Source organism: Bacillus rossius, chromosome 6, assembly GCF_032445375.1.
Source record: "Bacillus rossius redtenbacheri isolate Brsri chromosome 6, Brsri_v3, whole genome shotgun sequence".
Lineage (NCBI taxonomy): Eukaryota > Metazoa > Arthropoda > Insecta > Phasmatodea > Bacillidae > Bacillus > Bacillus rossius.
Window position 1 is genome coordinate 51,399,173 of NC_086334.1, and position 24,320 is coordinate 51,423,492.

A 24,320-nucleotide genomic window follows, 5' to 3' on the forward strand; every position below is an offset into this window, starting at 1 on the left:
TAGCGCACAAACAACATATTCCGGGCGCGAACAGCTGTGTGCAGGCAGCTCGCAGGGTGAGTGTGTGAGTTGGACCGCCTTCCGGGCCGTGTGGCGAGGAGAAGCAAGGCAGTACACCGGCCTTACCACCACACACCATCATGTCGGACAGCGCGCGAAAGCACAGCAGTGCAGGCGCAGTGAAAACCCAGGTACTGTACAATGTGAACGGGATGTACTGTGTGAAATGTGCGCGACTCAAACACGTGGACGGTATACTGGGAACGTCGTGGGCAGACACGTGTGTGTGTGTTTAGAGTCATGCATGGGTAACCTACCGCTAGGAACACCAGCTAGGACACCGGACTATCTTAGGTGCACGAACACGCCGTGTGACGGACAGGCAAGCGAAGGCACATGGTGCAAGCAGTGCAGGGCATTCAAACACCGGAAATGCCTAACCAGGGGCGAGGCAGGCAGCACATAGGGGTAACTGGTATCTCTGTACGGAATGCGAAAGTGTGGCGCACGTGAAACATGAGTCGGCAGAACGGGAGCGCCGTGATGTCACGTGGGAGAGGCGGCGCGTAGTTCCGGTAGGACCCATAGAACTTCCGGAATTTGCGGGGCGGACCAGTGACGATCCTAGGCAATTCTTAATCGCTTGTCGCGGACGGTTGAGTCGCTATGGAGTACCGGAAATAGAGTGGGCGGAGAGAGTAGGCGGTGTGCTACGTGCCGACGCAAAAATGTGGTGGACAATCATTCGTGAGTTTGATATGCCCTGGCCGGAGTTTGTCAGGAGGTTCGAATACCGGTTCGCGGATGCCCGAACAGAGCTGAAAGTGAGGACGGAGCTGTTTTGCACGGAGCAAGGACATGCGGAGGCGGCCGAAGCGTTCGTGCTGAAGAAGATTCGCCTTCACAGACGCCTATTCCCGACGCAAGCACCGGAGGAAGTTCTAGGGCCCGTTATAGAACTCATGCGCCCTGAGATGCGTCCGCACATGCGCCACGCGATACGCTACTCCGCAGAAGAATTCGTGCAGCTCGCTAGGATTGTGGAGCAGGACCTGAGTGCAGTGAAAACGCCCCGCGCAAGTGTCGGAGCACCAACACGGACCGAACCAACTACCATAACAACTCAGGCAGTGGTGCCTTACGTCGCGTCACAAACATCAGGCCGCCACACCGGCGCCCGACCCGGCAGCCAATCACCACCGGCATGGCGTCAGCGCGCCATTGGCAACGGACCACCACCACAGTGCCATACGTGCCCCGCCGGCGTCTACCACTGGCATCTCAACTGCCCGGTGCATAACCGCTTCCGGCCGGACAACAGGGACCCGCGGCAGACGGAAAACGGCCAAGGGGGGGCGGCGTAGTTGCTCTACCACCCCTCTCCCCCTCAACAACAGCTAGAGGACACGAGCGCACGCCGACAGGGCCCTTCCTGGGTCACATCAGCGCCGAGGAGGGTGAACTCCTACGCATCCCGATCATAGTCAACGGGCGCGCAGTGAACGCCCTGGTGGACACGGCCGCTAGTCACAACTGTGTGGCGGCGCGACTACTTGCCGACGACCAGTACGAGCTTCACACGGGACAGCTGCAGCTGGCCACCGCCGGAGACGCCTGCCAGACGCAGGGCGTCGCGACGCTCCACATCGAGATACGAGAACAGCAGTCGACCACGACAGCTGTGGTGATCGCCGGACTACGCGACGACGTCATACTGGGGCAACCATGGCTCTATCAACAGGACGCACGGATCGAGGTACGGGACGGCCGGGTGCACGTGGGCATCCAGGGCTGTAGCACCGTCTACGGGCTGGGAAGGACGCCGCCGACACCGGATGTAAAGGTCAGTCTCGACGATTCAAACACGGAGTTCCCCCCGAACTCCGTGCCCTCATCCAGAGTGTGCTTGACCAACAGTGTTCCGTGTTCGCGACTGCAGACCTCCTCAAACGCACTACCGTCACCGAACATACCATCCCTACTCATCCTCATGTTCCTATGTTCATCCCACCAGGCAGTTACGGACATACAGGCAAACAGACCATTCTGACGCAGGTTAATGAGATGCTCAGGGACGGGATTATAGAGCCGAGTGAGAGTCCCTATAACTTCCAGATAGTCTTAGTGGAGAAAAAATATGTCACATCCCGATTATGTGTAAATTTCAAACCTATAAACAAGGTGACAGTAAATGCCCCCCCACCCTTGTTAAACATGGCCGACACGATCGCCGGACTCGGCAACGCAAAAGTGTTCTCGTCATTGGACTTTAAATCTGGATATTGGCAAGTGCCAATACGGCCAGCAGACCGACCAAAGACCGCTTTCACTACACCCGACGGGAGACGATTTCAATTCAGATCCATGCCCTTTGGTCTCCAGGACGCCCCTGCCACGTTTCAAAACATGATGACGCGCGTGTTGGACAATTATTCAGGGAAGTTTGCGGCGGCGTACTTAGACGATATCATAGTGTGGTTGCAGACCTGGGAGGACCACGCCCACCACCTCGCCCTTGTACTAGAGCGCCTTGCGTCCCACGGACTGACGTGCAACAGGGAGAAGTGTCACCTGGGCACGACGGAATTAGATTTCCTGGGTCTCGTAGTGAACGCGGAGGGGAATAGGCCTACCGCAAAACAGCTAGAAGTCATCCTTAACCAACCCGCCCCGAACACACGCAAGCAGCTCCAGCGGTTCATAGGACTCACTAACTGGTTACGAGCCTTCATACCGGAGTTTTCACTCGTGACAGCTCCCCTGACAGAACAGCTATCACCGAAGAAACCGTACCGGTGGACGAGCGCAATGCAGGCGGCGTTCGACGAACTCAAACGTAGATTCCGTGAGTATCATCTGTTGGCCAGGCTGGACCCACAGAAACCTATTATCGTGCAGACCGATGCTAGTCAAGAAGGCGTAGGGGCCATCCTACTACAGTTAGGCGAGGAGGGGGAGCCCAGAGTGAACGAGTATGCGAGCGCGAAGTTTGGGGAGGTAGAGCGCCGTTATAGCGTGAACGAGCGAGAGTGTCTCGGAGTTGTGTGGGCCTTGCGACGTTACCGACCACACCTGGAGGGACAACAGTTTATTTTACGCACGGACAGTCAGTGCCTAAAGTGGCTCGCGACCATGCAGGGCCGCCGCTCCAAACTCACCCGGTGGGCCATGTTGCTACAGGCATTAGACTTCACGGTTGAACATGTGGCAGGAAAATACAACGAACTGGCAGACGAGCTGTCCCGAAATCCGGACAGCACAGTACAGGTGCGGGATGACGCGGAATGGGACGAACTACAGCCCCCCACACGTGGAGTAGTTCGCGGTGAGAGACCCGAGGTGACCGCCGGTCCGTACATATGTGCAATCCAACCGACCACGTCCCCCGCACTACCCCCCGGCGCAGAGTTAGATGACTTGGATGCCCTAGTCCGCGCCGTACAACTAACAGATGCACACACTCAGGAGCTGATTCGGAAATGCGGGGAGACTACGCTCGAGGGGTATCGAGTGGTAGACGGCTGCCTACAAGCAAGGGCCCCACAACAACAACAACAACAAAAACAACAACAACAACAACAACAACAACAAACATGGCGGACGTACGCACCGATTGGGACGCGGCACAATATTTTTACTATGCTACAAGACAACAAATTAGCGGGGCACCCAGGCACCGACCAGACGACAAGAGCAATAAGGGAGTGGTTCTACTGGCCAGGGCTGAACAAATACGTGAGGGACAGAGTGTGCAGCTGCCGGCACTGTCAGAGACACAAGACTCGGAGACCTGACGGACGGGAACAGCAAATACCGCGGAAACCTACAGAGCCCTTCCACACCGTGGCGCTAGACCTCATGGGCCTCTACCCCCGCACCGCCAGGGGCAAAAGATTCCTACTCGTGGCGACTGATTGCTTCACCCGGTGGGTAGAGGCGTACCCCTTGTCGAATTGCTGTGCTGGAACGATTGCAAGGAGCCTGGAGGACGAGTTCTTTTCCCGGTGGGGCTACCCACAGGTGCTCTTGACGGACAATGCCACCCAGTTCTCGGGGCGGAAGTGGGTCAAGTTATGCCGGAAATGGCACGTCACAGCCCACACCACACCCATCTACCACCGAAGGGCGAATCCAACCGAGCGGCGCAATCAAGAAATTAAAGCCCAGTTGCATCTACGACTCGCCGATGACCATACCACCTGGGACACCCACATACCGGACGTGCTCTACTGTCTTCGCCGTCGACGTAACGAGGCCACGGGCGAAGCACCGGCCACTCTCGTTCAGGGGCGGAACCTTCCCCTACCAGGGCAGTTCCGCATCCCGCCATCGGACAAACGACCAGTTGACGAGTCGCATGAGGCACGGGCGGCGCGGCTGGCAACTCTGCGCGACGCCGCACAACACAGGCAGGCTGAATACCAGGCGCGGGTCACTCCCACGACCACGTCACCACCTCCACCACTGACCCCAGGCCAACTCGTATACACCAGACTGCACCCACTCTCGTCAAGCGGACGGAACTACTGCGCGGGGCTAGCCGCGAAATGGGTAGGACCAGTACCCGTGGTGCGCACAGCGGGCAACAAGGCTGTGTTCCTGAGACTACCCACCGGCAGAGTAGTGAAGTATCACCGGGATACGGTCAGGCTAGCACGAGGGGAAGACGAGCCGGAAGACGAGACACAGGAAGCAGAACAGGGGACGACGGGGCAGGAGATCAAAATTACCCCACCCACGGAGCACCGCGACACGTCCACGCCGACACGCGGCGGCTCCCCAGGATTCGCGGGATTTCCCTGCGATGCCGCAGTCATACCCATCCGACCAACCGATACCGGAAGTCGCGCCAGGCGGCTGTTCACGGAGAGCACGGACCAGCCATATCATGGGTTCGAAGGGGGCGAGCAAACAGGAGACGAGGGGCAAGACCGCTCCCCAACCCCTATTGTTTGGCAGCCGGACGAGGAAGGGACCCGGACGGACGACCCGGCGTGCGAAGAGTTCGAGGGACGCTTACACTACTCGCTAGTAGAGTCCACGTGTCGTGACATAGTTAAGGAAATGACACCGCCCCGCATCACAGTGGAGGAAATAACCAACGCGGAGGAGGAGGAGCGACACGGCGAAGTATCAGTAGAGGAGGAGACAGGAAACCAATACAACCTCCGGCCACAAAGAGAGGCGGCCCCACCCAGGTGCTGCGTGACAGAAGCTGTAGGCGGGCAGCACACAGGAGGAAGGTCGCAGCCGCCAGACACTCGGCGAACGTAAACACCGTACAGCCGGCGGGGGACAACCATGGGTGCCAACAGAACCAACTACGAGCCAGCACGTACATAAACAATAACATTGCCACGTGCGCGAGGTAAACATTGCAGGCCACGCCTCCCAACCATCTGTCACTCGGAGCTGTCATATCGGCCTACTTTCGGGGGGGGGGGGGGGGGGGAGGGGGGGAGGGGGGAGGGGGGGGGGGGCAATTGACATCGTCCGGGCCTGCGGCCCTTTTTAAGTCCGATATGCCACCGCCCAAACACCACCCACCCTCCATTCAAACCTCCCGCCTACCCGTGCTTACGTGTGCGTGCATGTGTGTTCGCCCGGCAAGAGGGCGCTGTCGAGCCAGTGCGCCGCACCCCTAAAACATAAGTAAATATAATTGTGTTAATTGTTTTTATATTCCCTAAGTGCAACGTGACGGCAGATCGGCCGGGAGGGTTTTATGTACTTTTATTTTAAATAATGTATTAAAATATCATAGCGTTTCCGGACATTCCCGAGGAAACCCGAAGCCAGACAATAATTAAATTTAAATCTTAATAATTATAATTTGTACAATCTTTTCTCTTTATTCAAAAATTGTCACATAATTTTTAATTCATTCTTGTCATGTTAATTTAGTTTCCCGTGGCACAAATTCTCAAATATCTTTTAACGGCAATTGTTTCGGCGGGAGGACGCCATGTTAGTCGAGCGAGCCATGATCTCAGCCAGTCCGCCGCCATCAACGACCGAGAGTAGACGCTTCAGCACTCCGGGGACCTCACCGCTTGTTTCACTGCCAAGTAATTCTGTTTCAATTTAATTCCGTATAAATCGTTTTCTTTTTGTCCTCGGAGCTCCTCTCGGTCGGGGGACTGCAAAAATAGTTGTCTCACGACCAGCAACGGCCTTTTCTCTTTTGTACTATGTAATGTGAAATGTGACCACGTGGAGGTAAGTATTATTATCTTATTTATATCTGTTCGACCACGTGAATTGTGACAGCTTGTGGGACGCCTGAGAGCCCACTGCGTAGGTAATAGCGTGCCCGACGCTGAGAGCGGGCAGGGATTCGTGCTAGGTGTATTCAGGGGGAAATTAAAATCACGCCTCACATGGGCGACGTCACGACCCTGGGAAAGAGTCTCACATCGGTCCGTGCACGTGGCACGGTGGTACCCATAAAACCCGAGCACGCATTACAATTCAATCAGTAAATATCAGAGACTACGGCCCCCATATCAAGAGGTGCTGCCGCGAGTGGCACCGTAACAGTGTATACATACTAACAATCAATTATACCTATCCCTCACTTAGCACATCTTCAGATTATGCAAATTCATTTAGCGAGATGTTAATTTTACTGCCCCAGTCTTGAATAGCACATCTGTAAATTTCAGTTAGCGCGAAATCTCCGCAGGCAAAAAAAAAGTAGGGCATGACGCCACAAAGTCCGTTTCAACTTCTGTAAACAACAGATGTGCCGTGGGAAACTGTTAGCCAAACAAGGAGGGAAGATATGTGCGAGCAGGTCTGACTACGCTATTGACTGTTGTACAAATATCAGTATGGCAAGTTAAGTTGCGGCTATGGAGTGTAAAGGACTAAATGTTTTTACGTGCGCGCGTATGCTGCCCAGCCGTACCGTTGACGCCTGACCACAGACCAGGCCGTGAACTCAGTCTAGACAGTGGCAGTGAATTCACACAAACAAAAGCAACTTCTGCCCATTCAGCTGCCGGTAACTGAACGTGCGTAATCATCTGCAGTTGGAATCATATTGGAATCATGGCTTCCACGTGAGAGCATAATGCATTGTGTTCAAGTATTTGAGACAAAACTAGAAGTATTACGGCACGCAGATTGTCATGAAGGCCACGCTTATGTTGGTCGCACTTTAATTTTAAGCAAGTCAAGTGTGCGCAATGGTACAAAATAATGACTCTATCAAAAGTTTATATAAGTCTGGTGCTGTTGGTTGTATTAGCGGAAATATATATGACATTAGATACCGGAACAGAAATGAACAGATGATTCACATGGAAAAGGTTGTTAAATTGTTGCAATGAGAAAAATTATCATTGGCCTGACAGGATTGGTGTGAACCAGGTGGTGATATGCGAATAAGCACTTTAATTTTTGAAAAATTTTAATGTAATAATCGGGACAGTAATATCGGTTTCACTGTCAGTAAAGGATGGTTTGGAAAGGTATGCGATGTGAGTTGAAGGTCACGCCAGGACGGGCAAGTCAGCCAACTAACTGACGATAAAATATATAAGCACATATCTCCCGTTACGTGGAGTTGTATTTGTCATACAAAGTACGATGGGAGGCATATCAAATTAACGGTGTGACATATTTATTGTTGAGTGTTATTCTACACATTTATATTACGTAAAGTATATTTTCCTACACAATTTTGGAACACATTAATTAGCCTTGCTATTTATGGAAACTAATGCTTTAGAATACGTGATTCCGAATAACACGAGCATTTTTAGAAACGCATTAGTCGTGCTAAGTGAGGGATAGGTGTAAATGATATAAAACATCTTTTTCAAAAGATATTTGCATAATTAAAGTAATTCATGATTGAACTAAGCTGTGAAAAAAGGTTTTATCACAATCTCTGGAGAAGATAAACATTTATTAGCAAAATAAATCTGAAGTAATAATCTAATATAATAAGTAAAAATCTAACGTAATAACTCCATTCATTTTAACAAAACTTAAATGAAAAATAAGGGGCACATAAGTAAACAAAATATTGTAAGCACAAAAATATGTTATCATGGTATTTAGCTTACATTATTTTTTTAGTTATTCATTTATTTTCATTTGGTTTTATTTCTGATATTGTGTTAGAAGTACACTGTGGTTATGATTCCCTCCCAAATGTGTAAGGTTCCTTTCGGAACAAACTTCTATTTAAGAAGGTACTTGAAGGCTATATGAGATTAGCTAAAATTATTATTAATCTGGTTTGTGCCATTCAAGCAAAAATTTGCATTTTCTTTTTTTTCTATAAAATTCCTTTCTGAATTTTATTTTGGTCAGTCACCATGTTGTCTTAAATCATCACTGAAGAATAACCTAAATCAAATTCAAAATCAAATTCATTACAATAATTTGACAGCATGACAAACATCTTGTAGGTATTCAAATTAATATTATGTAATAAAGTCCTTTATAATAGTTCTGATAAAGTAACAAAATAGGAAGCAGTTAAACTACTATGGACAAATTACTTAATAGTACATAGACATATAATTAATCCAATCTAACAGAAAACCAATTAATAATATCCTTACAGTTTGAAGCATCCATTGTGACATAGTTAGCAGAGAATCCTTCGTCTTGGTTGGATGAATCTGAATGAAATATTATCGTCATAACGTTGCTCTGTGTGGTCAACACTGCAGGGAGAGTATGGCCGCAATACCTAATAAACAAACAACAAGAACTTTAAAGGTGTGCATAAGACATGAACACAAAATCTTGAGCACTCTTACAGCACTTTAACACAACTTACAAATTTTCTTGCAGGCATGAATAAATTACTAAGGTGCAAGTACGTGTGTGTGTGTGTGTCTATATGTATATATGTGTATATGTATGTGTGTGTATATATATATATACACACACACACACACACACAGTAAACTCTCGATTATCCGTGTTAATTGGGACATTCCGATGCCCGGATAATTGAATGCCCATATAAAAACCCGGATAATCCGTTTCACCACTTAAAAATGGTGTATTTACTGGCAAAAGAGTGTCTCTTCAGTAGAATTTTATGAGTACAAGCAAAGGCTTTGTATACCGTGTCCCAGCTTATTGGACCATAAACAATACTGGCAATGTGTTGCTGCCATCCTTCTCCTGTCCCCTTTATTGCTACCGGAGGGAGAGCGGAGGCAGTCCCAACTCAGCATCTCCCTCCACCCTTTTAACGACCTATTATCCAAGGTCACTACAAAATGTCTGAACTACAGCACAATATTATACACCTTTTTTCCCCCTTCCAGCTATTGCATTTTATTTTTCTACCTCGCGCGGCAAGATATTGTTTCTTGTTAATTCCGCCTATTAAAATTAGGATGCACTCTACAGTCATAACTACGAGTATGGGATACTACGAGACCTTCGAAGTTACGAGAGTTTTGAAATGCACCGTCAGTTTGACTACGTAAATAGTAATCCTAAACTAATCTGGTTATTACGAGTGCTTCCTTGTTGGCTCTTTCGTAAGAAAGAGTGATTTAAATGGCATCTTCAAACAAGGAAAAATACCGTTAGTTGGAAGGAAAAAAAGGTTCACGCAGTAAACAAAGGCTGCAAAGCGAGAGAGGGCCGTGGCTATGCTGGCGCCGGGGCTGTGGACCCTGACGTGGCGAACAACATGCTCCCTTTCTCTCTGTCTCTCTGTCTCTCGCTCGGCATTTTCAAGAAGCCCTCCCCCTCCCATTGTGTTACTGGCCGCTTCAGCCGGTAGAGGGGAGATGTTTTCATGCTTTTACGTTTAGAAGGCCCTGCCACACTGTCTGATCTACTAGCAAACTGCAAAAGTTTTTCTTCACTTTTATTAATGTCTCGCACGGTTTGGATTCCAATTTCATATTCCTGTGCTAATTTGGCGGCAGTTTCTCCTTTTTTTTAACCTGTCCACAACTTCTAACTTCTCTGCTATGTCAGCACTTTACGGTTCCTTTTACCAGACATGATTACAAAAACAAATGTGCCTGGGAAAACTGATGTAAATAACTGCGTGAAAAATGCCAAAAAAAAAGGGGGGGGGGGGGAGTTGAGCCGGAAGCAGCAGTCAAGGCATTCCTTTTTGGTTTAAAGTGTGACAAATTGACGGGTGAAGGTGGCTGGTAAATAGCTTTCTGACACAGCAGTAAATAAAAAAAAAAAGCGCAGTGCAGTCACGGCGTAGCTACACCGCGTCAAGCACGAATAACCCGAAAACCGGATAATCCAGGCCCGAATAATCGAGATTTTACTGTGTGTGTGTATATATATATTATATATATATATAGAACATACAAACTGTTTGGCATAATCTATGCATACAAATATATTAAACAGTGAACTATGTTCTTAACTCTAAAAATTTTCTACAAAGTGAGTTCTTGAATACGCAAAGAAAATAAAACAGATGTAGGATGGTAGAGCTTTGGGGATATAAAAAGCTTCACACACGATGAGAGGGCCAGGAAAGATTACTTGAACAAATACTTTAGAACCTTATGTTTGAAGGAACAGTTAAGGAAATAAAAATACTCTAATGCATTAGAAAATGTATCAATTTAAACTTAACAAATCAATTACTACATCATGTATGTCCTGTATGTATGACTTATTCACAACAAAAAAAATTTTTTTTATTGAACATAAAAAAAAATCATATATCATTATCACATGGTTTTTTTTATTAATATATTTATATTTATTTATTACTTCTTTACTTCTTGAATTTCCTTCTGCAAACAACACCTAGGCGGTTGGAAATAAAGGGAACTGGGGAAGTCTGAGCAAGGAAGAAGGCCACTTTATGTGCACTGAAGTCACTGTGTTGTTTGTGACAAAAATATCGGGCACCACACGCTTCGTACAAGACACAGTTTGCATCACGCAACGGAGACCAGTGCCACATACTCCAGATTTAATAAACTTTACACAGTCCAAAGAGGGAATTTATAAACAGTGTAATTTAATGTTGTAATGCAGAAGCTACAAATAAGTTGAAGTATTGAAGGCCCTTACCCTCTCAACATGTAAAACATTGGCATAAATAATTTTATTATGCTTTTCGATGATTTTCAGTACCTGGTTAGGTTTACTGTTTCAATGTAAATAACAGCTGATTGTATGTTTCAGATTATATGTTAGCAATGTGTTGTTTCACTCTTATTTCTTATTAGTTCATGTTTGTTAATTTACTTAATTTAAACTTCTAAAGCAGCTTAAAGTTACTATTACTATTTGGCTGGTTGGTTAAGTTTTCAGGTATAGTCATATTGCTTGTACTTGGCTTGTACCGCGAGTTCATGGGTAACCACAGGATATAAATATCAATAATAAATCTTCATTTTGGCAGAAATTTTGGTACCATTTTAAAGTAATTTGTTTTATTGAAGCAAAAAACGTTTTTGAGATGTTTTGTGTATAATCTGGAACAGTGTTGTGGTCAGATGATGGCAGCCATTGTGATCTGTAGATTTTAGCGAAGGATTAATAAAAAGTAGTAATGAATTCAAAATAAATTGATAAAAAGCAGTTTGGTCAGAGAGACTTTATTTTCATAGTGAATCATTTAAATGAATTAAATAAATAATAAAAATTAATAAAAAACAGTTTGTGCCTCAGACTTTATTTTCATAGTGAATCATATAGATAAATTTAATAAATAATAAAAATAATAATCAATAAATTAAATAAAAATTAATATAAAACATTTTGTGTCCGGAAGACTTTATTTTCACAGCATTTAAAGCAACCTTTTTTATGAAATTTAAACAGTATTTTTGAACCCAACTTAGTCTTCAAGTATTATTATGTATGAGCAATCTAGACAAATTTTGAGCTAGCCAGAGCTTTGGATCGTTACAAAGTGTGTGCTTGCACCTACGGCTAAAACAACGGAAAGAGCAGTGCGCAACACAGATATCAGGAATGGATATGTTTCCAGATATTAAAATTAGCAGTCAGAGGCCAAATGAAACACAAACTACGTAAAAAAAAAGTAATTATACATTATTATTAAAAAGTCATATAATGTATAAAGCAAAAGAGCCTCTCAATTTTGCACTTGAGCCTCAGTCGTTTTTCACAGCAAATTTTTCTTGAATATTGTTTTAACCTATGCTACAGTATCTGTTGATTCGTGTCATGTCTGCACCAAACATCAGCCAGCTGAATATCGGAACTGCTTGGCTGGAGTAGCTGTAGTTACAGACATCCTGGATGTATTCTGACTGTTGCAAAAATATTAGCTGTTGGTCACAGTGATGCCTGTATAATCCTGTAGCATTGGCAAACATTAGGTAATGACATACCAGCAAGTGTTTCTAAAGTATTTTTTTAAATATATAATATGAGAATTTTAAGCTTTTGGACAGCTGTTTACAACAATTTTAGTTTTAAAATTTTACCTGATGTAAAAATTGTTATTTAAACTTAATTTCACACATTATATGTCCCCATTATAATGTTTTATTCCCTTTAATCAACATAACAAATACAAAGAGATTATTAAATAACATTATTTTAACACTTTTTCCTTCTTAAAATATCAATAGGTAGGTAGAATCATTTTTTTAATTTATGGTTTATGACAAAGTTTTGGAACTTAATAATGAATCCAAAGAGATTGATGAATTCACTACAAAAATAACATACAGGAGCTGTATTTCGTTTCGTAAAGGTTCTGCTGGAAGTTAATACCCAGAAATAACAGTTTTCAGATGTGAAATGCCTACACTGTCAGACTTTTTTAGATTTTTTTTGTTAACAATATAATATTTTATTTCAAAAGTATTAGTTGAAAAACTCGGCAATGCCCGGGTTTGAGACAGAGTGAAGAGATTTCATTTAGAGGGATGAGGATAGTTTCTTTCCAAATCAGATGAAAACAGTAATTTTTCTCTTTTTTTAACATTAAGTGTGCACAATTTAATAAAGAAGTACTAAAATTCTGCTTTAAGGGGTGTAGCATGTCTGTTACCCGGCCATTAGAGGCAGGCCGAAAGCCATCGTGTTAGTCAGCTTTAGAAAGTTTTGTATTAATTAATTCAGATTTTTAATTTGTTTTACTATAATTAGTTTTATTTATCGCCTGGTTTATTTAAGTTTTACGTCGAGTATTTTGAATTGGCATTTTAGACATTATAAACGGACTTTAGTTCCTTGAGTCGCCGCTAGAAATGCAACAGCGCTCGTACGGACAGTGAGGCCGGGAGTCGGTTTTCCGCTGCCATAGAGGCCGGTCGGCCTGGCACCGGTTGTGATGGCGTCACGACGTGTATGCAGTGTGCAGTACTTATTTTTTGGCAAAGGCGTAAACTTTTAAATTTAACAAGCATGATGCTTGATGGATTGGACGTTTTTGTGATGTACGAGGGCGATGCACGCCACACACTGCTCAGCTGTTCGTCCCATTTGGCTGGTTGGGCGTGACCTTTACCGCAAACGGACGTTTGCTTGAGCATTTTGTAATTTATGCAAATATACGGTAAACGCTTTTCAGAAGAGGATATCAAGTAAGTGCCCCTTTCATGTTTTTGGCACAGGTGTGGGAAATCTACATACTTTTTTTTCAAGTTGACTTGTAATGTTGCGGCAGTCTCAACCTTTTGGTGAAACGTAAAATGAACTTAAAGTTTTTTTTTTAAGTTTACCAGTGGAAACAGGTATTCTCGTTGCGTTTAATAAGCCTTCCCAACTTTAGTGCGCACTTGTAGCATTGCACATTGAGGATTTGATATACGTATATTTTTTTGGGTCATAAGAATATTGATTAAGAATAACTTTGATATGAAAGATAGTAATTATTTAAAATATAGATAAGGATTGTTCAGATCTGTTAAGAATTATTAATTACTTTGGTTAAATTTCATGGAAAGCCTTAAAATACTTATTTCCTAGAGATACTTAATTATTAATTTGAGGGTTAACTCCAGTTCATAATAATTAATTTTGATATTTGATAATTGTCAGCAATTGTTTTGTTTAAAGCAGTATAGATTATAATTTTACAGGACATCATTTTAAACAAAAGTTTTTAATATGGTATGAAATTCAACTTTGATTACTAAATTTTGAACATTGTATTTAAATTTGTTGGGTAATTTTAAATTCTATTGGATATTGTTCGTGTAATATTTCGAGAATAGTCTGGAAGTTACAGAAGGAAGAGCAGACAGGTGCAACACTCTGGCGCCAGAAAGTTATTTTTCACTTTGTAAATGCGTGTTTGGGATTTACGCGTCACGTTGTACGCACAGCTGTAGCGACCGTCTGGAAGGGTCTCTGGAGGCTACCACTAGCCAGCCAATCAGGGCGAGCCCTGGCGTCAAGTGATGTGCCCGTACGAATTTCCTTATATGGTCATGTTTTGGAATTATGTGCGCTGATTGGTCAGTTGGCCCACGGGGTTGCCTCCCTTGTTTTCACCTTTACAAGGGAAGGTAATCTCGTCGACCAAGTCACTTGTTGCTCGATCGTCGCCGAACTCGGTCGCGTCGTCGGCAAGTCGCAAGACCAATGGAAAATTACTAAGAGATAATTTAACGCCTAGGGGCTGGGGCCAGGCCGTATTTTTTCAACCTAAGTTCATTGTTTTTCGGACTAATTAACTAGAAATTAAGGCCCTAGGCGTCGGCATCTGCCCGATTTCGTGTTATTTCGGTCCGCGATCAACGGTACCTTGAGTTATGTAATTAACCAAGGGACATTACTAAGTTTTTTTTTTCTTTGGCGAGTGACAAGACTCCTCGACCATCAACGGCAAGATGTACGGTGCTGTGGTATGTATTTGGACATCATAAAAATTGATATAAGAAAAAACAAAAAACTGTGCAAGTAACGAATTTTTCTAACTAAATTCAGTTGTAAAATTGTGTACTGAGGCCATGTAACGATGAGAAAAAACATTTTTTTTAAAAGAAATAAAAAAAAGATAATTTAATAAACTCTTTTATTTCCAAATAACGCAGAACCATCGCAATGAAAAATTCCTCAGGAACATTGTTTGTTTTGTTTTGTTACGTTTCTCTGTGTGCTTAGCCGGGCAAAACATACAACGTAACACACTGACCTTTTTAAATGGAATCACATGGCCGTGTACTTGAACTGGAACTTATATATTTCTTTTGGTATTCTGTAATAATAATATACCGGGCTTAATTTTAAGAAATATATTTTTAGTAGGCTTTTGTAACATGTTTATATTGCCGGAGCCGGTTTTTAATTCACATGGGAGCTCTCTGTCCGCATTATTTGTAAATTTATTATTTTAGTCTAAGTTTTGCTTGACGCCAGCAAAGGTTTGAAATTGTTCTTAATTTTTTTTGGTAACTTATTTAATCTTTAAATTTTATTCTCAAATATTTTATAGTTGTATAAATGTACTTTCCGGGTAGGGAATATAGGAAATCTATTGTAGGAAGTAATGATATTTATATGGAGTGTGGCAACGAAGTTGGACTGAATATAATATAATCTACTATATAAGGAATTTATGTATTGCCTAATACGTTATTGTAATTGGATCAACTTATGACGTGCTTTACGTAATGTAATGTTTTTCTCAGAACATGTCATATGTATGGCATAGTTAATATATACCTCTCTATATATATATATATATATTTAAGGAAAATAAATTCTAGATGCTTATCTTTATTTCGGCTGTAGTTTTTATTAGCTGTACCAAATTGACCCCATCTCTTATTTTCTGCTGTAAAGAATTTTTTAAAGCTTTTGAATTAATTTTGATATTAACATTTTGTAATATTTTCTTTAAGTCTGCCCCCATTCTGATTTGTGGGTTTTAGACATGGTTTTAGCCCTGGAACTGTTAGTATTTTGGGCAGAGCAATTTTTCTGCATTTAGATAAATTTTTTTTATACATGTTAGTACCCAGCTGGGGGCGGGTATTGTGACCTTTGACTGAAAGTGATGAGCAAAGGCTACAGGGGTGGGGAAGAGGGAATAGGGTGTTTCTTTTTTTTAAATCTCATTTAGACAGTCACCTTCCTCTCATTTCGTATGTCATAAAGCTCAAAGTGAACTGCAGATTTGTAAAAATAAATAAACAAACATAAACTCTTCTTTAAATGAACAGATTTATTTTATTGTAAGATTCACACCAGAAATGCATTTTAAATTTTTATTATCATAGTAAACATAGAATGGTAATAATAGATTGTAATTTTAGATGTCTAATTAAAAATGAAATATTTTTATGCACAAATGATCACAAACTACTGTCATGAAATGTTTAAAATGAAACTGTTGATGTAGAAACAAGGATACAAACTTATCACCCCAGACTTTCCTGCTGTATCATAGCAATAAGGTGTACCTGGAACATTTGGTAGAATTTGCAACCAACACACAAATTCAGATAAAATTATGCCAGTAATGAGACATCATCAGCATTAGGCACAATAAAGAATACAGTGTCTACATGATGTGGTTTTTATCTTTCTACATCACCACACCTCATCAAATATGAATAAAATACACTCCCTTTTTTCAAGGAAAATGAGAATTAACTGTGAAGCAATTATCTGTCAATGCTGCTAATCAAGACCAAAAAATTCCAACAATTTATTTCAATGATGCATAAACACCATGGTTTGTACCCTCTAATGCAATAAAAATTCAAGCATTTTTAAAGACACCTTTCTTTATTTCATTGCCTTAACCACTATCAATTTATATCACAAATCTTTCAAGAAAATAATGTTAAATATTTAAAGAACAAAAATTAATTTTGTTGGTTAGTTAATTTCTTACAGATAAGCTCCTATAGTCCAAAATTATCTTTGGAACAAGAGCTAACCAAAGCATAGTGTATCTAAAATTTGTAACGATAACATTTAATTTGATCACTAATAACATTTACTTCAAGTTCCAAGCAAGATAGTAAAAAGCGCCTTTTAAGTGTAAATGTGAGATACAAAATACAGAAAACAAAACCAAAGGTTCTTTATACATAAAATGTAATCACATGGCCCGAAATTCACCAACTGTACTGCGCAAAGCGATGTTTGCTGTTAAGTCGGAAACAAAAGAACATTAAAATACCTGCATTTATTCATTACCGGTAATGTATCAGTCTTTATAAGGAGATTTTAAGAACCAATACTTAGTTAAATTGAAGGACTTTTAAGGACCCTTATTTAATTAATGACAAATGAAAAACTTTTTTAATTATATAAGGACGCATACCAACCCTGAACACACACGCACTTCTACTTACCTTCCAATGGAGCCTCCTGCGTAGAGTTCGGTGCTGTTATCGAACACTTCCACCCAGTCATACGGGCAGCGGGTGTTTACCCACGTAAACCCTTCCTCCAGGTTGAACAACGTGAACGTGAGCTGTACGATCCAGCCGAGGGGTGCGGATATCACCCAGGTGCACACAGTGTTCGGTGGGTATGACTCCGGGTGCTGGGGCGACTGTACAACACCTCTGTTCGCCTTCAGAATGCCTCCACACACTGCACACAAACATCGTAACCCATACCTGTATCACTTGAGATACAAAACACACACATATATATCATGGCATAATCTTCATGAAGGAGATGTGTATTTAGCAAATGGCAAAAACTCGCTCCCCTCATAACCACCATGACTAAAAATAACCAACTGAAAGAAAAAAATAATTAAGATGTCAGGAATGTGTTAAGAAGCTAAAGTACGTACCTAGCTTTTACTTTTTAAATTTTTCACCACCTTAAAAACTCCGGTCATCAGCTACCCCTTCCTCCCAAATCACCCCTTCCAAAATTTGAAACTGAGTCCATCCCTGTTTAACAACACCAAATTATATGAAAAATAAATTTTAAATGCATATTTACACCATCCTTATAAATAGATGTTACAATGTATATCCATTTTTACATCTTCTCTAACAAGAAAATGTGTGGAAATGAAAGTAATACAGAGAAGTCTGCAGAAGGCAAAGGCTTCATTCAGCATTCTAGAATTCAAAATTGTTAAGGAGACATGGTACAAAGTTACTACTTGGAATTTCTTGCCAGTATTTGATTCGCATAACGCCAGTAAAAACAAGATAATTCAATACTGAAGAGTGAGACAGTATAATTTTAGGGTGACAGAAATGCTTTGATAGTCTTGATCAAGGGTAGTTGCTTTGGCAATGCCTTTGGCTAGAGAGCTACGAGTACCGCTATTAAGAGGACGACGGTTTCAGGGTTTTTATTCCAATAAAATTTTAGGTTTGTTGAAGGACTTAGTCTGCAGCACAATCGGAAAGGAGTTGCAAAGAAAAATTATGGGGGTTTTCCTTACACTCAGACCCTGATCTAGTGAATAAAACATTTTTGTAATAATAGTTAACTACCTCTTTGTAGCTTTGTAGGAATATCAACACCATTTTTCAAGAGTGTCTAAAGTTTCGGAATATCGAAGACCATACAAAGAATTATTTTCTTGGACTTCAGTAAAATACAAAAACTTCAAAGATTCAGAGAAAGTTATTTTAAGAGCAGAGGCATGATTAAATGCAATATTTACGATCACAAATGTCACCATGTTATCAGCCTAACTTCATTTCACAGGGAATAGAACAAGCTGTGTTAAAAATGAATTAGAACCTTCAGCACTTGTCTGTTTGGAGAATAGTTTAAATCACATTCAAAACATGGCACAGAAAAGGAAATTTGAATAGATCTGGTGGAAAACATTAAGCCTTGAACGTTAACACAAACAAGCTTCCCCCCCCCCCCCCCCCTTTATTTTCCACGCCAATCAGATGCCTCTTCTGAGGGAAAAGGTAAGCTATTTATTAACAAAGGGGACTCATTGGATGATGACAATATTGACATATTAAGTAGGTGTGTTCAGACAGAGATTAAGATTCATTTGCATAATAAATTTATAGAAAAAAATATTCAACCCAGAACAGTTAACTGCTAAAATTGTTTTGTTTTATTTAAACTGTATACACATAACGGGGTAGAGAGAGAACAAGACTCTTTTTACAAAGTCTTAAGAATATATAGACAATAATTTGTAATTTGTTTACATTTCACAAGCTTCATATTTTACCCCCATAATTTTTGCTTTTTATATACATGCAGAGGCAACTCATTATAAATAATGCTAAATGCTTCCCACAGTGTTCTTATTCAGAACTTGTCAGGGAATGCTGACATAACATCTAGTCCAGCACTAAAGATACAACTATGTTTACATTTATTTTTTTAATGCAGCAAAAAGATTTAAATGATTTTTCAACTTTGTCTATGGTGAAGACTAACATCTATATCATAGACTTTGATTATAATTTTAAAAAATGGCATTTGCAAAGCTAATTTATATTTAAAAAAAACACACGAGTAAAACATACAATTATTACAGGTATGACATTCTCATATTATAAGCAATTTTCCACTTCACACACATCAATGTATGCAGGGCCGGTGCAAGGTAAATTGGCGCCCTAGGCGAAAAACCTTAATGCCCCCCCCCCCCCCCCCCAAACCCACCGGACACATAAAAAAAATGTCAACAATCAAATGTAAGCAGGCTTGTGTTTTTTTTTTTTTTTACTTTTTTACTTATTACAAATCATAAACAGGTCACCGTGGACTTTAAATAATTACTTATATCAATATAAACATTCCAAACTGTTACAAAAATCCATTTTCATCTAGTTTCAATAATCGTTAAACATATTATATCAGCTGTTATGTGCCGTTCTGCGCCGCCCCCAGCTACTTGGCGCCCAAGGCGGTTGCCTAGTTCGCCTATATGGACGCGCCGGCCCTGAATGTATGCAAGTTACTGTAGATCTTTCACTGGGTTTACATATTTTGAAACAACACAGACCTCCAGCTAGAAACCAATTTGTCTAGATTGCAAAAACACATGAAGAAATTTGCTGGGTGCAGAGAATAATTAAGTTCTATAAAATGTTATTTTTTGAGGTTAAATCTGTTTACTTTAAAATTAGTTTTACAAAAAATTAAAGAATTCACTAATAAATTTTGTCTATTTATTTATTCCTTTGCCAAACACTGAACATGGTTGTCATTCTACGACGCATAACATTTACGAAAGGCAAAAAAAAACTTGCAGTACATGAAAAAATTTCTCAAACTAATCAGTTCATCACTTGGGCACTATTTAACTATTATTCGTTGACAAAATCGCGCGGTCGCTTGCGACGCACAATACAAATGACCGAGAGACCATCGTCAGTTTGACGAGGTCACCAATTTACTAAAAGGCTCCACTCTAGGCCTTTGCTGCAACCTGTGGTCATCAAATTCTAATTGGAAACAATGTCCAAAAGAAATGTTAAACAGCCCGACCCGGACCGCAGTCATGAAAATCTTCTCTTTGCTAAATTAACGTATGACATTTGGTGAGCCAACACTCACACTCCTACTCCCGCTGTTGCCCAAGTAACGACTAGCTTGGCAACCTACTACTCCTGCTTCTTGTTCACTGGGACAAAAACTACACTCGTGACGCCATCAACAAACAATCACAGAGATGCTTACAATTATGACCAACTAGCTGAAGTACTTGGCGTTGCCTGGGTTAAACACATAATAATATAAGAAACATCACTACCGAGTTTCAAGTCTGTAGGACATAAACTTAAAAAACTAGAAATTTTTATTTTAACGTCCCATTGATTGCACAATCTCGGTGCATCAAGGCTACGCATCAGCAAAATCAGGATGCAAATCTTTAGCTTCATTTTGTGGGAAGGCATGTAACCCCTAGGCAAGACGTGACGGATGCACAAATCGAAGTTCTAAACTAAACTGTTATTAGAGCCTTTTGTTTGCTAGCAGCCATGAGATTCACTAAGTGAATGGGTTTTGCCAAGGAGAAGAATATGAAAGTGTGGCAGACACAAAGAAATAACACAAACTCACTGTTCGTGTGTCTATGACCTACTGCATATGATTTTCTATTATGAAACTGAAACTAACCAACCCTTTTTTACTCCCTTAGGAATGGAATTTCATAATTATATGTAGACTATGTCACTCTCCGGCCCATAAACAATCTACGTATATGAAAAATAATCATGCTGATACGTTGCTCTGTTGCTGCATAAAAGGACAGACAGACAAACACACTTTCACATTATTTTATAATATTAGTAGAGATAATCAACACTTTCCAGCTGTGAAAACAGAACATTATATGTACTTTGAGAAGTCACCCACATGACAGATTATGTCTGTATTTATTTCCCTAGGCCCCAAATACATCTGTCTCTCTCTAATGCTTATGTTACTGGTAAAACTAGTGCATCAGCTTACCTTAAAACCAAATAACCATGGCAAAATATACAAAAGATAAATGTAAAATCACATAAAAACTTAAATATGTAAGCAAAATTACTACTTTTTCACAATGAAGAAAACCAACCATCAGAATTATTAAAAAGCATTAAATAAATATAACCTCTGCTCATAAAACATGCTGCAAATACAAAAAATACTTATTTTAAAAAAGGCTGTTATTTAAATAATGATAAAAAACTAACAATACATAATTTCTGATTATAAAAAATAATTCTTTAATAAACCTATTCAGAATGTGGGGAGGGCAAATAACCTAAGTTGCTACAATGCCAATCACAAATGGCCACCCAATATCATTTCACAAATACAGTAAAAGTCCGTTATAACGTAAATTTATAACGGCGCCAAAAGTTTATGTTATAGCGAATTTTTGGTATAGCCAAAATTTCAAAAAAAATCTTATTTTTGTAGCATTTTTAAAATATATTATTTTCTCGCTTGTTTTTACTATGGAAATTCACAACAAAAGTAAAGGAAATATACATAAAACTTACTAAAATAACATTTTTAAGCTATATCAGCACTTGCCGACTGCGAAATATGAGACCGCGTGGCCGTGATAAGGCCATCACGCACATTGTGGCTAAGAGCACAGCTGTTTGTTTACATGGAGACGGGCGGGCGGGGTCACGCAAGGTCATGCCGGCCGCTTCCTGTCGCTTTGACCGCAGCTGGTTTGCTGGAGATGTGTGCTAAGCTGCTGATATCGGGTGCATATTTGCGGAGTTTTGAATACTTACTAACAATATGTAAACTCAAAGATGTAGTGAAATTTATTTTAAAATTTGTCACATTTTTACTTACCTTGACACCTATGAAAAATGTCAAACAAAAAAAAATTTCAAAAATTCTCTTATTACATCGGACAACCATACAAATTACATAAAATAATTTTTCCGACAATTGGTCAGTAACACAAAAATAATCACTCGTACAGACCCTTGGAAAATAACACAAAATTAAAAATCACTTTTTAAAAAATGAATCAATTTTCGTTTGCCTTGATTTCACTAGACTTTCGGACAAAATAAACGACTGGAACTCTTGGAAGTTCGTCAAATCTTTCGTCGAAGCATTTGTATGCTGATAAAAATGACTGATTGTGTCAAGTGCCTCCATTATTGAAGTTTTCAACGGAACAGATTATAGGTGTAAAAGTAACGAAAAAAAGTGTACCCGTATGTATTCGTTACTATAACAATTAGTACTAGTTACTATCGTATCGTTACGTTACTCGTTACTTCTGATACCGCATAACATGCTGTGTTATGTTGCAGCAACGAATCGAGTCGTATTGCGTACGCGTACAGTATGACGTCGCGTAAATAATAGTAAATAAAATATAAACAATTAACAATATTTGAATTAACAGTTTTTGTTAACCAAGAAACAATTAAATCTCATTAGAGCGGCTTTATTACCTTTTTAAGATAAGAACAAAAAAAAACGTAAAAATACGCGATAATAAAAAACAAAAACATACATATTTCTAATTTGTAAAAAATACTTTCTTACGTTGTTTCTGTTCCAATCTCAAACTTTGTCTACACACATAATACCTTTAATAAACAGTAAAAAACTTGGAAGACGAATTTCCAAATTATACTTTACTTAATAAACAAACATCGTTCTTTGTAACGTAAATTCATCGAATATGCGCGCGCATGCGTAAAACATATGAAAAATGCGAGTAACGAGATGTAGCGGTGTGTAACGTTTCGTTACTCGTTGCTCGTTATTAGACGGTGCACCCGTTACTCAGTGCCAAATACATATGGTTTGCTACAGCTCTAGAGCAGATACATCACTTGGTTCGTCGTCATTATAGTCATCATCTTCAGACGCCGCTTCGTTTTGATTAGAAGAGACGAGCTCGACAAGTTCCGTGTTCGTCAACTCCCCGCACACGTCAACATTATCATCAGCCGTGGCAAATTCGTGGAACGTGCATGGCACATGCAGTTGTTCAGCAACAGTAGGCCAAACACCGGGCTCAGCTGCTGAACCATCCGGCAATGCATCGTCAATTCTCATTTACAGGCTACAGTCGGTGTGATTCTAAATAAGTAATGCTTGCAGCGGGGCCCTGTTGCTTTCGTCGCCACGAGGCAAGCTATGCTCGCTGTGGGGCCCCACCTTGTACGGTGTTGCCAAGACGGTCACATCATGCGCATTGTTTCATTTGCCGAACGCGTGGAATTGTGCGAAGCTGTTTCTCATTTATTAAGGAAATTGTAGATGTTTTCTCATTGTTTTAGAGCAAAATTACAGGCGTGTAATCTATCGCTATAGCAAAAATGAGCCCATGCTGCATTCGTTATTTCCGAAATTTTTATCCTACGCAGCATATGCGAAACTGACGGTGCCGATGGCAATTATCGTTATAGCGGACTTTACGTTATAGACCGTATTCGCTACAACGGACTTTCACTGTACTAAACTCTTCTACTTAAAGTAAGAGGCCGGGCCATCCAAAAGTTGAAGATGTATATACTGTGCAATAATACTCACATATGTTTATTGCGCTGTAGTTAGCTAGAAACCCTTTATTGCTAACTGAGCCATCTGTATGAAAAACTATGAGCAAGTGATTGAGTGTTGACTGGACTGGTGGGGGCACATGTTCATTGTCTTCACCACAGTACCTCCTTCCACCAATAAGCGTAGAATTTGTAGTGTCGCCATCATGAATCTACAAAAATCACAATGAAAATAACTCACATCATGCCATAACTCCTTAAATACATCATGCTCTACAACATTTACATGCCATGAAAATACAATTTACTACTGAGTTTTATCTAATAATGCAACCAAAAAGAATCACCTCTAAGATTATACAAATAACCCTCTAATTGATGAGCACAAAATACAAATGTTAATTTTATCACATGTCAAATAAAGCAACATATTTAATAACTTTGTAATAATTGGTATTTATAAAAGATACATGT

At 40.9% G+C, this 24,320-nt stretch overlaps 1 protein-coding gene across 1 annotated transcript in view; it reads right to left on the reverse strand.

Moving 5' to 3' along the window:
• Positions 1-24,320, reverse strand: part of LOC134533174 (cubilin) — a 343,648-nt gene that overhangs the window by 209,998 nt on the left and 109,330 nt on the right. Inside the window, exons 21-23 of the mRNA XM_063370538.1 lie at positions 23,878-24,058; positions 17,265-17,508; positions 8,580-8,710 (exon numbers count right to left, since the gene is read on the reverse strand). Coding sequence (XP_063226608.1) covers positions 8,580-8,710; positions 17,265-17,508; positions 23,878-24,058 — 556 coding nt within the window. The remainder of the gene's footprint in view (positions 1-8,579; positions 8,711-17,264; positions 17,509-23,877; positions 24,059-24,320) is intronic.